General features: G+C 43.0%; 3 protein-coding genes across 5 annotated transcripts; 2 read left to right on the top strand and 1 right to left on the bottom strand.

Annotated features, from left to right (window-relative positions):
* Positions 1–465: 465 nt before the first annotated feature.
* Positions 466–6,679, top strand: LOC135491661 (endothelin-converting enzyme 1-like). The gene is made up of 12 exons (XM_064777633.1): positions 466–568; positions 944–1,042; positions 1,634–1,711; positions 2,215–2,336; positions 2,777–2,832; positions 3,117–3,168; positions 3,819–3,886; positions 4,126–4,223; positions 4,472–4,531; positions 4,654–4,746; positions 5,046–5,104; positions 5,253–6,679. Exons 2-12 carry the CDS (start codon positions 953–955, stop codon positions 5,350–5,352), a joined length of 876 nt encoding a protein of 291 aa, XP_064633703.1. The 5' UTR covers positions 466–568; positions 944–952; the 3' UTR covers positions 5,353–6,679.
* LOC135491659 (somatostatin receptor type 3-like) lies at positions 6,663–9,499 on the bottom strand. Of its 3 annotated transcripts, none has more exons than XM_064777631.1 (2): positions 9,102–9,499; positions 6,663–8,242 (listed from the first exon to the last, which is right to left on the bottom strand). In XM_064777631.1, the coding sequence occupies exon 2, from the start codon at positions 8,183–8,185 to the stop codon at positions 7,130–7,132; it is 1,056 nt and encodes a 351-aa protein (XP_064633701.1). In that variant the 5' UTR covers positions 8,186–8,242; positions 9,102–9,499; the 3' UTR covers positions 6,663–7,129. The 3 variants fall into 3 exon arrangements, with proteins under 3 accessions (XP_064633701.1, XP_064633702.1, XP_064633700.1); XM_064777632.1 differs by lacking the exon at positions 9,102–9,499 and adding an exon at positions 8,389–8,513 and having other exon boundaries at positions 6,663–8,259; XM_064777630.1 differs by lacking the exon at positions 9,102–9,499 and adding an exon at positions 8,389–8,513.
* Positions 9,500–12,846: 3,347 nt separating this feature from the next.
* LOC135491365 (uncharacterized) lies at positions 12,847–16,363 on the top strand. The gene is made up of 8 exons (XM_064777173.1): positions 12,847–12,983; positions 13,285–13,365; positions 13,949–14,053; positions 14,334–14,552; positions 14,828–14,953; positions 15,235–15,348; positions 15,715–15,810; positions 16,145–16,363. Exons 4-8 carry the CDS (start codon positions 14,357–14,359, stop codon positions 16,291–16,293), a joined length of 681 nt encoding a protein of 226 aa, XP_064633243.1. The 5' UTR covers positions 12,847–12,983; positions 13,285–13,365; positions 13,949–14,053; positions 14,334–14,356; the 3' UTR covers positions 16,294–16,363.
* Positions 16,364–16,667: the final 304 nt, after the last annotated feature.

Raw genomic sequence — 16,667 nt, 5'->3', positions numbered from 1 at the left:
TTGAAATAACATAACAGCGTCCCCGATGGGTTTGATGTTCCTTGAGATACACACAGAAATGCAATCCAGATAAATAAAGTACTCTCCCGACTTGGTCGCATCCATCTACAGTGCCTTTGTCTGCCCGTCCCAAGGGAAGAGACATTCGCTAGTAGAGTTTACTCTTTATCCTTATCGGATAAACCAAATAGACTCGATGTTGGTGAAATGTCTTCGATTGATTTTTGCCTTTTTCTGGGGACTGGATCTTGGATGCGCTAATGGCGCTAGCCTGTGAAGGAAATGCTGTCCCTTTGATCATCATCATGATAAAGAGTGGCGGAATCCAATAGAAGGCAAGGCGAGATATCTGATGAAAATGATGAATTCATCATCTCAGCAGTGTGACCTTTACTAAGATTCATACGATCTCATCAGAAGTCGATTTGGTACGCCAAAGTGCATCTTCGTTTCAGATGTACGAAATTGGAAAAACTGCTTGTTGACGTATTTGGACAGGTCTCTAAAACTACCACTGGTGGCCGAGTTGGACCAGCAGAGAAGGCATCCAGTCGTCTCAGATAAGAATGTAAGTAAGAAGAGTAAGTTGGGCGTCTCGTACAACGAAAGTAATGAAAAGATAGGTGTGGTGCTATCGTATTGGAACAGTTGTTTTCTCGGCGTTATGGCCTTACCATTCAACCATATGACCAAAGTCGCCTCGTGGAATAATCGCTTTGTATGTCAGTATAGGAGAAGCTTGGTTACTGTCTGTCCAAATCATGAAGATCCCCTTAAGATTGAAAGGATGATAAGAAGCGTTGTCAATCTGGAAATTCGAGGCTTGATTCGACCAGCCATCTCTAAAAGAGATAACGCCAAGTTAACGTTACGCCATCCTGACATCAGGGTTTTTTGTACTCATCCAGCGGCGGAGTAATATTGAAAACAACTTTGCTTACAGTTGAAAAGGATGACAGCTGATATTCGAGCCGCGGCGATTGACCGAATCAGCCGTCTACCCTGGATGGACGACGAGATCAAGGGAGAAATAAAACGAAGGGTAGGTTGGTGAAAAAATATCGGACAGCTTTAAAGCTAAAACGCAAACCACTCTTTAAATATTAAACTTGGGGAAATCAATTGGCATCACCTCATCTTCACATGCACTTTCCACTACTTCAGATATTCACATCTACTACCCAATGGATTGTCCCTGACCCTGGCCCCAGTGCCACTATCTGATAAGCAACATTAGTGTCCTTTATGTGAACTAAGTAATTCATTTAGCGAGACACATCTCATTCAAACCTCAGGACAATTCTGACTGTATATTTGCTTATTGAAGTGATGGATGCATCGGGGAGACGTAACTCGGTAAGACACTCATTATCAAGATGGCTCTTAATGTCAACCACCATGGTGTTCCTGGCATGATATGTTGAATTTTCATTTTGCGTAAATACTGAATTTGATAATATCGGGTGCTGAAAAATGTCCACGGGACGCTATCAGATTTATCATCCATTTTCTGTGACATCCTATGCATAGACCAATGAAGATTGGCCCGCAAAAAAGCCGCCATCTTGGATTTCGTTTCCATGTGCTCCCCTTCTTCCGTCAGTATTTCGATACCAGTGCTTTCTTTTTCTAGATGGACAAGAAGCTTGTGATGTTGAATGCCCCCGAATGGATCTTAGACCATGAAAAGATGGACTTTTTCTTTGCCACGGTAAGCCGTTGAATTCTTTGATTTATCTCGGGAAGGCACCGCATAACAGTACCGGTGTAATGTTTTTGAGTGTTTCTGTTTTTGAGTGTTTCCCCTCATTGTTTGGGAACGCTCAAAAATAGATTGACGAGTTTTTCTGTGTATCCCCCCTATTGAAAAGTCATGGTCTCTCTAGCTGCCTATTGTTTGGAAACACTGAAACATGGGGAACAACCACAGATGTTACACCGGCACCGAGGTATTAATGTAAAAGGAAAGGATATAATTATCAAGAAACGACTTTTCAGACATGGATGGGACATTAATTTTACCAGTACCACTGTCCACTGTTGGTGCGTTTCGGGCATTGATCAGCAGCTGAAGATGATTTTTAGTTTTGTCCGATTTCTCGACAGCTTTCAGTACGTAGGTTATCAATATCAGTGGCATAACCAATCAAATTCAGATCAATACGTTAGCCGCCAACGCTTAAACTCCATATTGCTGTTTTCTTCTTCCTCCAGCTTGAAGTTAACCGGTCCGCTCCATTCATTGAGAATTTCATCAGTGCCAAGCGTTTCAACGATATTGTGGAAGCGACAACGTTGATAGACAGTGACAACTTGGATTGGCTCAGTTTTCTAAGGTATAAATCCTCTGTGTGGAATTCTTGTGATTACACTTGTGAGAATCAGTTATCTGTAAGCCTCTGCCCGTGCCAAGTTTTATCAGCAAAAACAACTAATTTGGTGGCTCCTATTGCATCAACTATAAAATTAGTTTTCTAGCTGAAAAAAACTAGTAAAAAGAACCATTAATTATTAGAATTATTATTTCGATAGTAAAATCGACTAATTTCACAGTCTTACAATAGGAACTACCAGAATTGTAAAAAATTACTATCAAATTGATATTTTTACTAATCAATTTCAAGAGGATATGCAAAGAGCTAACCCAAATCCTTACATTTGTTTGTGAGATGGTCTGAAATGTACAAAATGTCACAATGTATAATTCCCTTTTGCCACGAAAGTCTCTGAATACCATTGTGGTGAACTAGTTAATGAACATACCAATTTTTTGCAGACAACCACATTCCATTTTTACAAGCGCAGAGAATCTCGTCCAGTACAATGCATTTGGTAAGCACTTAACAATAGGATGTCCAACTAGGTTGGTACATGTAGCCGATCCCAAGAGACATACTTAATGAGCGATGTCGTCATTGTATATAGTCTTGATCTTGAACCTCAAGATCTGGATCGACATCGCCGATCCGGACTCCGTTACACAAACGAGGGGAGATGAGGTTAGCGATGGAGTACCTCGAATGGTTCAGAATGGATTTTGATCTGTAAAATCGACCCGTACCTGGACGAAGATTTCGCCTTCAACATGTTCACTATATGACCTGTCCTTGTTTCAGCCCTTTTCCCTGCATTGTTCAGGGCACCTTACTACCACAAGTCATCGCAAGAGTAAGTATACAAGCAGCACAATATTGCCTTCCTTCACATTACTGACAACAGAATCTCCCATTCTTTCGTAAAGCAGGGAATTTTTATGCCCGACGCCGGGTGGTTGGAGATTGTTCAACAGCCCACCGAAGGCAGGAGGCGCTAGCATCTAACTTGTCGCTATGTCTCATTCAGTAAAGCTTTAGAGAGCCGCGGGACACCAGGAATTAGAGAGGTGTCATCCCATTTCGCCTAATCTCATTTCGCCTACACCCACTTCGCCTACACCCATTTCGCCTACTCCTATTTCGCCTACACCCATTTCGCCTACTCCCATTTCGCCTATAACGGCGGCGGCGCCGACGACGACGACGACGACGACGACGGGAGTAAGCAAAATGGGTTTAGGCGAAATGAGAAGTAGGCGAAATGGGTTGTAGGCAGGCAAAATGGGTTTAGGCGAAATGAGAAGAAGGCGAAATGGGTTGTAGGCGAAATGGGAATTAGGCGAAATGGGAGTAGGCGAAATGGGTCGTAACCATTAGAGAGCCCGAATCATTGTCAACTTATCAAAGGGTCGCATTGGTTTTATCACTAAGAATAGAAGGTAGGCTATTCCTTGATCTGTTCTTGATGAGATCGTAATCTCAATTTGACAATCTTCATTGCAGGTTTATGAAATACAGCGGTATAGGGATTGTCATCGGTAATGAATTTGGGAGAGATTTTGAAGGATTTTGTAAGTGTTACAAATTGGGCTGTGTGATGTGGTCGTATAATCAAATTTCAAAATGCTGAAGACCTAATTCACTAGGTTCGAGCCTCCATAGCTCCATTCCTCCCGGCCATAGTTGTGTCACATGGTAAAGATATCAGTAAATCGTCCTGTACATATTGAGACCCTTTTCAAAAGGGGAGCAACTCGAAACCGGGTAATGCCAGAGTTTAGTGTGTTGATTCTTCGGGGCGCTCTTTCAGCCCTCCGTGCCACCAACCTAAGCAAGATAGAAGGACTGGAGGAAAAGGAACGATGTATGAGAAAATATTACAGGACGCTTGTCTATCGAGGATACAAGGTAAAGAAACATTCTTAATAGTGAGGTTCAGAGACAAAAGCCACGAATGCTAACGGCATCAGTGACTTGAAGGGATACATTTCAAATAGCGTAGAGTAGACAAGGAGTGTATGTAACTTATCAATGCTGAATGTTTAATCATACGCACCAAAAGCAGTATCGGCGTTCGAACGCAAGTGTGCCAAAGGTGCCTGGCTTACTTATTTCTGACCTGTCTGATCTAGCTTAAAATGTCCTTTCAATTTCAGTCTCCTGACGTATACATGCTAGGTACAGCAGATGTGGCGGGCCTGAATTGGGCATATGAGGTAAGTTTTTCCATTTCCCATCGGAGGGATTCACAATTCGTTCACACCAGGACAAGAAGAATGCATACCGAAACAAAACCAATAATATGATTCAAATCATTGACTTTGGTGTCTTTTTTCAGGCATACAGAAAATCAGTGCAGCGTCCGAATGACCAAGTGTTCTCTGTCCTTCCCTACACCCAGGATCAACTCTTTTTCATCAACGCAGCACAGGTAACATAGTTTGATGTGCTATTTTGTAACTGAGGTAAAAACTGACAAAGAGTTTGGACCAAATATTGTAATCGTGCATTTTTGATAACAATATTATCAAGAATAAATAACTTTATGGGAAACAGAAGGGAACGTGTATGGAGAGGGGAGATCAAGCGTCAATTCAGTCGCGTTTCGTGCATGAGTTCCAGTCGCAAACAAAGCAATCATAAAAGTTATCTTTAAGTGGTAATTTCATTTTAAACTCGATGTGGAAAACACTTTGCAAAGTTTTAATGTTTCGTTGGACTTTTTTTCAGTTACTTTGTCGACCAAGGGATCCAACGAATAAAGATTACAAGGCAGACAACGAAATACGGTAAGTTGGGGAGACAAATCCTGTTTTGGCGGAATGTGACAAGACGTGTATAGCTAGGTCTAAGCAATGCAAGGGAGCTCCCTGTTTCGACGATTTGTATGTTCATTATGCTGAATGTCGACTTGATGATTGATTTCTCTTTTTTTAGCGTCCTCGGGATGATATCGCAGACCAAACACGCTGGAAAGGTTTTCGAATGTCCGCAGGGATCGGCGATGTACCCACTGCTGACATGTGGAACGCTCTGAAACTGACAACGGAAACTCACAGCAACAACACTTACAAATTGCTTCCCTTTGGGAAGTTGTGCACTGAGGATGGAAGGCCATTCGACTGAGTGAAGAAGTTTTCTAAATTGCATTTTTTTCTCGGAAAATAAAGGTTAATCCCTTCTTTCATGTGAACAAGGGTATCGTTTTTCAACATTGTAGGTGACGTTGATTGAAAATTTTCTCAAAACTTCTGGCGTCAGTTTATGTTTTTTCTTCACGACTCGGTGATTTTGCAGGATCTTGTAGGGGAGGGGGTAGACTACGTGTACTTCTTATGCCTCATCCATTGTAAACTTCAGCTTGAGCTGCTGGAGTAAGCATTTATCTGCGTCCCGTTGGAAGATATATGAACAAAAACCCGCAAAAAGCAACAGTGCCGAGCATATGCCGCAGCAAACAATTCAGTTCGAGATGGAAATATAGGCCACCTAGTTGACAAGACAAAGGTACTGATTGATACAGGTAATGCACAGGAGTGCACAGACCGTGACAAAGAAAGAGAGAGAAACCGCCTGAATTGACTTAAAGATGATGACACTGCACGAATAAAGATATGGTTCGTAGTTAGATGCGGAGAATCTGAAGTATCAGACACCAAAAGCATAATAGCAATATGGGTACTGTGCACTTAAACCGCCACTTAAAAATTTCGGAGTAAGGAGTAATTTTTGAATAATGACTTATAACTCTCAATGCTTTTGTAAATAGATACAAGAGTTTACAATTTATACTTTATGCATAATGTATATTAACCTTAGGCTATGTATGGGCACTAAGAATACACGACTTAGTATGTATGTAATGTACAAATAGGAATAATATAGCAATAACATGACGTGACACTGCGGACCAGTTTGGGACTGTTCATCTTTCTGCATCTTACTTTGCGAAATCGGGGTCTGGGGAATACTGTGACAAACTACATGCAATGTATATACTTAGTAGTTTATTTGCAGAAATGTAAATCTGATCGATTCGATTTGACAAGTGGATAAGATCATAATGATTATTGCGCCAGATTCGTTCGGGCAATATGTAAATTTAAAATTTGAAAGTTTCCAATTACATTTACCTGAACACACCTTGAACATAAAACTCAACACTGCTGTTGCGTACAAAGATATAACGGAAAAACAGTATTCATGACGATATTTCCAACGCCCTGGCATGTCTAGTTTATAATAGTGGTACATGTACTTCTATGACCATGTTTATTTTTGATTACCAGCGGGTCACATGTAGAAAATGTTGGGGAACAAACCTAGCCTTTAAGTGATTCAGAAACACATGTATATATTTACTGTAAAATAAACATATGCTTAACTCAAAATGCTGAGCATGTTTTGTAAGCTAACTATACCTGTTTTTTACAGGCAAATGGTACGGTAAATACTGTAGTATATATTACAAACTATTGCTTGTGAGTACGCCGACAGTAAGGCTACAATTTCAATTTGTCCTGTCACGTTAAGACTTGTATATTGCAAATTTCACCAATGTTATAAGATCTACCATAAAGTAATAAACATAAAGGTGTCACTATATTACATAATTTGCCCCGAGAATCGCCATTGGATCTTCGTCGTCTTACCTGACGAATTTAAACAAAACAATCTATTTTGAGACTTCGGCGGGAAAGATCCGTAGGTATTTGACCAATTGAAATTCAGGCTGTTGAAGAAAATAGCAAGTCACGTGATACGTTATGTTTATTCCTTTTTTGGTAAAACTCTAACGCGCGGATGCCATTGTTTTACACTGCCTCCTCGGCCTCTTCACTCTGTCCATCACATCGACTTTCGTCATCTCGGTCGTAGTCGGTGACCTGCCCCCTATTGACAATTGACGAGGGTGGCGAGTCTACCATTGCTGTGTCCTTTACGCTGAATTTATTCTTAAACATGTTGTTTAGTTCCTTCCTAAATCTACTCCCGCTTAGGCAGCAGAGATAAAATTTCGACATGTAAATACTAAACGTTAAAATCTCACAGACGGCAAATATCAGTTCCGCTTCTGCACGTTCGTTTGCATCCGGGAACTCTCGCCATCCGGGTAACAAAACCGTGAAAAACGTCAATGGCGATGCGGCGACTAGAAACATGATGTCCATCACAACAAGCATTTTTGTAACAGACGACATTGCAATGGCGGGGATCAAGAACTGTCCTGCTTCACCAGAGTCTTCCCTGGCTCTGTATCTTGTCCCACTAGATTGCAAAACGATTGCTATCGCGATGCTGATGATGCAGATAGTCAGAAGAGGCACAATACCAAATAGGATCAGATCTACCCACACAAACGTCACTTCCCAAAAGTATCGGAAGTGAGGATGTGGAACACATTTTCCATCTTTCAATCTCAGCATGAATGGTATGACACAGTTGATAGCAATCAGAGTGAAGACGATAATCGCCACAAGAAGACGCGCAATTTTCGTCGAAAATATCCTCGTGGATCTAGACGGCGCTGCAATCGCGACGAATCTTTCAATGGTAACCAAAACAAGTATCCAACAAGATAAGTCAGTCATCGTATAATTGGAAAAGTTGATCAGTTTGCAAGAGATGTCCGCAATTTCTTCTAGTTCTTGTCCCATGGCATACCCAATGAATTTGGGCAGAAGGACCATGGACAATACTAAAAGGTCCACCATTGCTAACACCTGAAGGAGAAAAGATGTCGGGGAATCGGGATTCATCCCTCGCCTCCTTAGCACCAGGAAAAACAGAATATTCCCGACTGTTCCGCAGAGAATGATTAGGGGTAGCGCCACCACGCGGATGTGACGAGCAACACTGTGGTAATCCATTGCATCCGCCGAAAATTTTCACTTTAATTTTCATCTAGTGCCTCTAGTTCCGTATCCCTGGAAAAACAAAGTGCCTGCAAAGTTAAGTTTTTGATCATGTTCAGCCCTATAACACTCGAAAAGATCCCTCTTTCTGGCTTTTCCTAACAATGAGGGGAAACTTAAGAAATGCACACTCAGAAACACCGGACTATCATACTTACCAATACTAACGCTAATGTGGCCATGACAGTTATTGCTGCAATTGCCTCCTTGGAGCGGGTACGGTTAGACCCAGGGGTAAGACAGCGAGAGGCGATGCGTGCTTGTTTCCACAGCTTATACCAGGGTCTATGTCTACTTAATGTCACCCGGTTGCGGTAAATAATCTCCAGCGAGTATTTGCCCGAGGCTCACATTGGGCAAATAATCGAAATCCTATTTTCTCACTCTTTGTTTATCTGACCACGAAAAAGTATGTCAAAATTCAAACAAGTCATGAAAACATGCTCAAATGTGTTTGTCTTTTGCCAAAAACTTGTCACCCGTCCTGCCCTTGGGCCACGCTCTCATTACCTTAGATCGGTGTTTTGAACAGGATGACCTATAAACGTGTCTTTTCTCCGAGTACATGTGTATTTGTATTGATATTTTGGATTACCTCCTATATCAATCTTTTTATCACAATTACATTTAATTAATTGCTGTCGTGCCTATAAACTTAGCAACCATGCAAGGTTTATTAGCTGTTTACGATAGGGATATTTAATTCGAAATTTGAAAGGGGGAATCGGTCGGTGCTCACCCCTACGCAGTGTAACAAAACACCCACAGAATGCCGACGGATAGAGGCCACAAGAGATGCCCCCCCCCCTTGATCCAAAAGCTAGCTACAGTCCCGATGTGAGAGCGTGCATGATATGTAGAAGCGTCTAACCTTTTTTCGTCTCAGTCCTGCGCGCCTTGCGTACCCAATATGTGGTCTGTCTTGAGATTTGAAGGTTGTTACGAAAGTTGCCGCCGAAAAGAACCGTCAAGACCAAATAATTTACCTCAACCACCGACAGCTTTATCCCCGATGGAAATATCCCTGTCTTGCCTTAATAATCCATTCGTTGTGCAGACGTGTTAATCCAAATTTCCTTCCAACAGCGTTGCGGTTGCCGCTGCAGCTTTACCCTAATAACCAATTACAGCAGTGGCCAGTGTCTAGTCGGTCCGACCACAGGAGCTATACCAAAGTGTGTAGAGGTCCGTGTTCCTATATACTGATATTAACTTCCACTGAATGAAGAACAAAGCCAACTCTTCTTTTTCAGTCTTACGTCATTTGCAAAAAAAGTTCCATCGCTTTCCCACGGTTTGCCTCGCGGCTATCCTCATATATAGAATTGTGCAATTAGCTGCTAAAATAGCGTCATTCTCTCCAACAAAATTAATAAATGGACCATTGACTCCCGTTGCTCTCCCATTAGGACGACCATTGACAACGTGTGCGTCCTCGTTAACAACCGATATTCACTAACTCATCCCGAGTTTGTTTCCCGTCGGCTATTCTCTTGTCAGTGTTTTGATGAACGTATTCGAGTCGAATTTGCATCGCCTTGTCGGTTCAAGTACTTTGGAGGGGATAGTTTTTATTCAGACAAGTACCATAAGTCGGCATTACAGTGGAATGTCGACAATGCATGCATGATACTGTCACTAAGTGTATTGAATCAAGAACGTTGTTATATTAGGACTTTGACCAGTAGGGCTGGGGCTGTAATAGCAGCCTCACATTTGTTGTCGATATATACTTTCAATCCAAATCTGATGTTTGGAAATACTGTGAAGATCAAAAGTGCATGAAGCATTATCATCTTTTCTCCAAGGTTTTACTCCCCGCGGTGGTATTCAGAGTGCTTTGAGTCATCCGTATTCCCTCCAATGACTTGCGGGTGGCCTCGGAAGTGTAAGGCAAAAATGCCTTTACATATTTCTACTCGTCATCAACATTCCTACTTTAAATGACGTATTCTTGGTACAAGACCTTTATCACGAGTCCCTAATTAAGGATGGCGTAGGCCTTTTTCTTAAATCAGAACGGAGATTTGCAACCTTCGTCGTATCTACGTACTTGATCTACGCACTGACTCATTTGATACTCGCACCTGTATTAGTTAGGCAATCTTCATATCATTTTTCAATCCTTCAGTTTAAAACAACTGCTTAAGTGGTTTGTTGACGGGCCAGGCCACCATGCTTAGCCAATATTACTGACGCATGCATTCTCTTATCCGACCACGAGTTCTATTTGCGGCTCCAGTTCACGCTTATAGTAGCAAATATATAGAGATGAACGTGGAAAAATATCTTGCACCGTGACGTCATCCGTATGTCGTCCCAGAATGGATGTTGATGACGTCATCAATACGACGTCCACCCTGGATACGGCGGGACGTCAAAATAACAAAAATTGAAAAATCTCCTCAAAAGATGTCGAGGGAAGGTTCGAAAGAGGATGTCCTTGAGAGCCTGGTCTGTATTAACAGGCCTAGGGCCATGTCGCACGCCAGAAGTAAGTAAGCTCTTCTTAATGATTCTTTGGATGTTTTGAACTTGGATAAGATTTGCGTGAAGAAGTTTTGCATTGCTATAATTTTATACTCAAATTAACACCTTCAGCGCCGAACCACGTAGATCTACGTAGCCCAAATCCCCCCTCTTTGAGCTGGTTATTGGAGTCTCATGAACTTCATGAAAGAACTACGCCATCGCCATATTCAGGGCAAGGTGGGAACTGAAAATACCGTGAAAATACTCGTACTAAAAATTCCGTTTGGTATTTTCAGTTTTTACCTTGCCCTGAAGATGGCGATAACGTAGTTCTTTCATGAAGTCCATTAGACTCCGATAACCAGCTCAAAGAGGGGGGTTTGGGCCACGTAGATCTACGTGGTTCGGCGCTGAAGGTGTTAATATGAACCACAAACACAACGCATACTTCTTCGAATGAGCAGCATCGGTTTGCGGAGAACTGTATCAAGCTGACGAAATATTTTTAATCAATAAAATAATGCTATTTTAAATTCTACAATTTCAGGTCGTCGGACTTCCATGGGTGAATTTATTGTGGCTCCTGGCGAAAAAGCACTCACTTCATTAGGTAAGCCCATGAATATGTGAAGGTCGTTTCTCTAAAAACTTGCTCATATAAGCGTTATCTGTGATGAGATTGAATCTAGAGCAATTAAAAACAAAAAGGTCTCCTCGACAATTAAGCTTGGTGGAGTTGGGCCATTTTATTTTGTAATTCGACGACTCATTTGATTTCAGGTGACAGCAATCCTGCTCCCTCCGACTACAGCCCAAAAGTTGATCTAACGCAACAATCAACTGCGCATTATTCAATGGCACGAAGGTACACAACACAGAAAAGTGAGTATACCACATTGAATTTGAGAAACACCAACAAGTCTTTCCTCACAAAGAGTAAAAGCGCTCATCACATTGGCTCATCATGAGGCCGAAGAACCCTTGCATTACCAAAGAGTTGGATAATTTAGACGAAAACTCATCTATTACGTAAATGCCAAGGCAAACTGCAGTTTCCCATATGTTTGTTTTAATAAAACCATCTTCGACTAGATTTTTAATCCAGTATTTCTTTACCTTAGGTGCTTACAATGTTGGTCCAGCCGACTACAACACCCTCTGTGACATTGGTAAAGGTCATAGGATGACATTGAAAGAAAAGGGAAAGATGATGGCATTCGGTATTAGAGGTGAGAGTCGCCAACAGCCTGATTTGGTTGTATCTTTGCGCAGTGTCTCTTTCAAACGTTTAACAACAAAATTCCTACAGCTAAGTTGTTCAATGCTCTACATTCAAGGTTATACAGGCTCATATCCCTAATTCTTTTTTTAAATCTTGGTCAACCAACTGGCGCGAGGAAAACCACTGCAAAGATCATGGACTGCATGTATTTTCAAACTGTACACCGTATTTCCAGAAGACCAAATGAATGGAAGCGTTGGCCCTGCCGGGTATAATGTCACTTACAAGGACACCGGCACGACGGGACCAAGGTTAAGCATGTCCCGCAGACACTCGGAAGGCATCAATACTGGTCCGCCCAATTCTCTCGTTCAGCCCGTCGATACCATCGGTAAGCATTAACTATCGAAACCCATCCATTTCATAAACAACATACTCATATCTTTGCACGAGATATGTTTAGGAAACCTCAGTGACGAGAAGGTGATGACTGGCCCCTGGCATCAGCCTGAGCAGGGTTGAAAATAGGCATCTCCCTACCTCCTCTTCTCTTTTGTCTCCTCCTGCACCTCCAGGTGCAGCAATCCACACTTGTTGTCTAATTCAGCACACTGGCTTCTCGGCCGCGCCGTGTACAGCAGATATTGGGGTAGCATGGTAGCATATCCTACTCCTTGACCTATAGAGGCTACGGAACCACCCTCGTGTCGTGTCAGCCTGGCAGGTAGTTCGGACAGTTTTTTCCTCTGGTTGAAAATCATCCAAACTGCGCCAGCTGACTGTTGAATTTTTCACCTGGTTGAAGAATTGGCCAGCTGACTACTGAATTGTCCCTGAGACCTCAAACGACGCGCATTTGCAAAATAAGATGGATTTGTCTTCATATTGCATTTCCTGTCGTCTGATAATTTATCCCCGAATCCAATTCTTGCCTACATGTACTTCTTCCAGGAGTGAGCACACCAGGGCCGAACTACCGACCGCCATCAGGCCACAAGGTGGGACCACACAAGTCCATTGGTGTTAGACATTTAAGAGACAATATCAGGAACGGCCCAGGTATGTTGAATCACGGATGTACCAAAAGATCTGCGTCAATCTTTCGGCCAAACATGCCATACCCCTCCAGCCGCTTATTAGTTCTCTGAACGGCTTCAACGTTAAAACAACTCATAGCCATCAGGGTGATGAAGGAACTGTCGGCCTTGAAGCCAGTGGCAAAGCGATTGGTTGTTTCTTGGCATTAACTAATCATATTCCCTTACGCATACTAAGATCGCAATTACAGAATCGGGACAGCAGAAACTGTTTCTGGTCTGTCTTTTGGCATTTAAACCTTCTTACAAATTTCTGAATCCAGGACCCGCTGAGTACAGCCTCCATACAGACATAGGTGGACCAGCTTACACCTTAGCCAAACGTCTCAAGCCTCACCATGCTGGTAAGATGTCAGAGCAACGCTAATAAACCTATGTCTCAGACTCAGTCCTCCGACAAGGCAATCGTGCCGCTCCGTCAGGTTTTCCTTACCCACTATTCGTCCAGTAAGATCAATACTGTCAACACCGCGTTTTTCACTTAGCCAATAACCTCTTTGAGTAAGACCCTCACATCCCTTGAGACGAGGTCCAAGATTCGCCCACGCAGAGTCGTTGCCAGAAGGCGATACCACTACCGAAATCATTTTGGAAAGTTGCCTGTTCTTTGCTGGGTGCTCAAACGAGCACTCGTTGCGTATGTGCGACAAAAGGATTTCTTGTCTGCGGGTAAAACCCCCAATCACTGGGCGTGATATGGGGCTCCCGCAATCGAGCGATTATCGTCGCACACGATTTTAATCGCTTGTTTGCGGGGCGCTTTAGTGAGTCAAGCCATGTACGGTGTTTCTGCTGGACTGTTTGACTCCACCTTAACCCTGAGAAGTTGATCGCGGAACTAGATTTTGCGTATGGAACGCTGCCACAAGTTTGAACAACTCGAGCAAATCGAGAAAATAAAACCGCGTCCGTCTCTGTCTTTCTTAGCTATCGGCCTTGATACACCAGCGCCTAATGCCTACAGTCCCGGTACTACCATTGGGAAGGCCGTAGCCAAGAGCATCACTGGCAGGCGTGACCCAGTTCTGCATGGTAAGACACTATCATCTCCGAGTCTGAATCTGAAACGAAGATCACGTCTCTCGACAACTGCAAATACATGTAGATGGACGAGGACCTCTTTTCAGCGCCGTCCGCTTTTCAACAGCCATCTTTAATTTCGTTTCCGGACTGGGATAATACGAATTTCCTCGAATGCACTTTTCTCCTTTTCCATACATTTCCCTTCCACCAACTCATGCCAGACAAAAGTCCCACAACATGCCAAGGACTGCTTCCTCGTGATAGAAAGAGTTCTTTTTTACACTTTCAGACGATTTCGTGCCAGCGCCAAACATGTACACCCTCCGTGACCCCATCGTGGATGCGCCAACGGCAAACTTGGGCTTCAGATGGCCCGAGCATACAGAGACGCCTTACCCTAGCCCAGCCCACTACACCGTCACCGATGTCTGTCTAAAGAAGGCACCCGCGTATACCATTGGAGAGAAAACTTCAGGGAAAGCGACGTGTTTTCCCGATATCGTCAAACGTAAGTTGTATCCTTTTTACAATTTTCTCCTTTTTGTTGTAAAATTATATCGCAAGTAAATTTTTCGATGTCGATTACGACGTCTACGTAACCTAGCAAGGAACGCTACTCGCTTTTTGTGATGTCACAGCCGTTTTCAACTTTCTCCATGTTGCGACGGTCGTACCAATTTTCGCCGTTTTCTACACCCTGAGGAAGTCCGGGGTTAATGTTCGCTTCTCTGGTTTGTGTAGGACCGCAGAGGCGAACATTTCAGGATGCATTTTCTATTGCAGGGGACAAAAATGGAGGGGTGGACGACAGATCCCCCGGGCCGGCCCACTATACTATCACTAAAAGATTCGCGGACAATGATAAGCCAGCACATTCCATCGGCAAGATGGGAAGATCGGCAAGGAAATGTAAGTTCTATACTCAGGGGGCAGTCCGGGGTCAAGACTGACCGAGGGAACTGGACCCCCTTCCCGCCCCGCTCGCACAGAGTATAGATTTAGCAGGGACATCTTTTTCATATACATGTATACTGATGATGGTCGCCTCATGGTCTCTGCAGAATCCGTCAGAACACAATAGGGCCAAGTTGTTTTTTCCAGGGGAATATTTCGACTTCTTCACCGGATCTGATCAACTGGATGCATGGTAATTTAATAATTTAATGTGTTTTCAACATGTTCTGTCTCAGTTTCAGAATCTGTTCCTGGCCCTAACCACTACCGGATTGCTGTCAAACATCGACCCGATGCGCCAAAGGCCCCTGCACACTCCATGGCGAGACGATTCGACGAACCCCGCTACAGTAAGCCTACGACTGCAACCATGCAGTCGGGCCTTTTCGCCAAGGGAATTTTATTGTTGTTGCATCCATATATCCGGACGTTACATCCACGTATAGGGCCTACGTACAAATTTTAACATCACTGTCGACCTCTTTTACCAGCTGTTTGCATCCTCATAGACTTGGAAGTTATAGAAATATCTCAACCTCTCTAATAGCCACATAAACAATGTGCATTTTGCAGATTGTGAAACATCCCGTTGAATAGATAGTACACAAAAACGCACCTGCTTTTCTTAATACAGTGCGTTTGTTTGTTTTTAAAAACTGGCCAGGGGTGGTATGTATTATTTCCCCAGTCCTGAAACGATACATGAAATTTTCCAGAAATTGTTGGTCCAGGGCCCGCGGCCTACCACCCCACACCACCCAAGAATTACGACCTCAGCTGCAGCATGACCAAACGACCAACTGATAGAAAACGTAAGTTTAGCATCGATTCTATTATGCGCTCCGCAAACGAGAGATTCATGTCCCTCGCCTCTTGTGCTCATTTGTCCGTTTAATCTCTTGTGTAGTCTCCTGCAACACGAACGCATTCCTCTATAAAATGACGGAGTATCCCCTGTTCTTTCCCGACACTCCCGGGGACACTAAAAACAGATTGGCATGTTTCTCTCTGTGTATGTTCCCTCGCCCGTTGAAAGTCATGGTCACTGAAATGAAAGGGAGAACCGTCCATAGCGACACAATCTATAGAAGCTCTAAAATACATTTTTGTCTTTTAAATTTTCCTATTATTCTTTTCTCTCCTCAGAATTCGTAACACCCGCCCCGAACGCATTCCGACTAGAAACTGGTCAGAGTGCCAAGGGTATTAACAACGGTCCCAAAGCGACACTGAAAAGTAGGGCGAGTCCTTTCGTCTACTCTGGCTTAGCAAAGACAAGGCTCCTCGAGGGGTAGGAAACTGGCAAGGAATTTGTTTAGTGTGCTACGATTTATTTGGAAAAACAACAACATTGTATTGTTCATTAAAAACGCATTTATAGTTTTCAAGAAATGCTGTGCTCTTTATTTTAATTCTTCGTCTGATTTGTCAGTCTGATGACACTTATTTCTGGACAAGTTGCGAAGCCCCATGCAGTGGGATATCCGAGATGTTATCCTAGTATCCTTGCGTGTATCAAGTAAGAGATAGGTTGGAGACCGGGGCGCGAATTTTTTTCTCCTGAACCTTTAGGGCACTAAAGTGTACATTTGTACAGGGACTTTCAGCCAATCAGATTTCGACAAATACATGACGTCCGAAGTCTTAGAAACTTTAGAGCAGTTGGTAG

This window comes from Lineus longissimus, chromosome 7, assembly GCF_910592395.1.
Source record: "Lineus longissimus chromosome 7, tnLinLong1.2, whole genome shotgun sequence".
Classification (NCBI taxonomy): domain Eukaryota; kingdom Metazoa; phylum Nemertea; class Pilidiophora; order Heteronemertea; family Lineidae; genus Lineus; species Lineus longissimus.
Note: the sequence above shows the minus strand (reverse complement) of the source record. Positions and strands in the feature narration are given on the sequence as shown.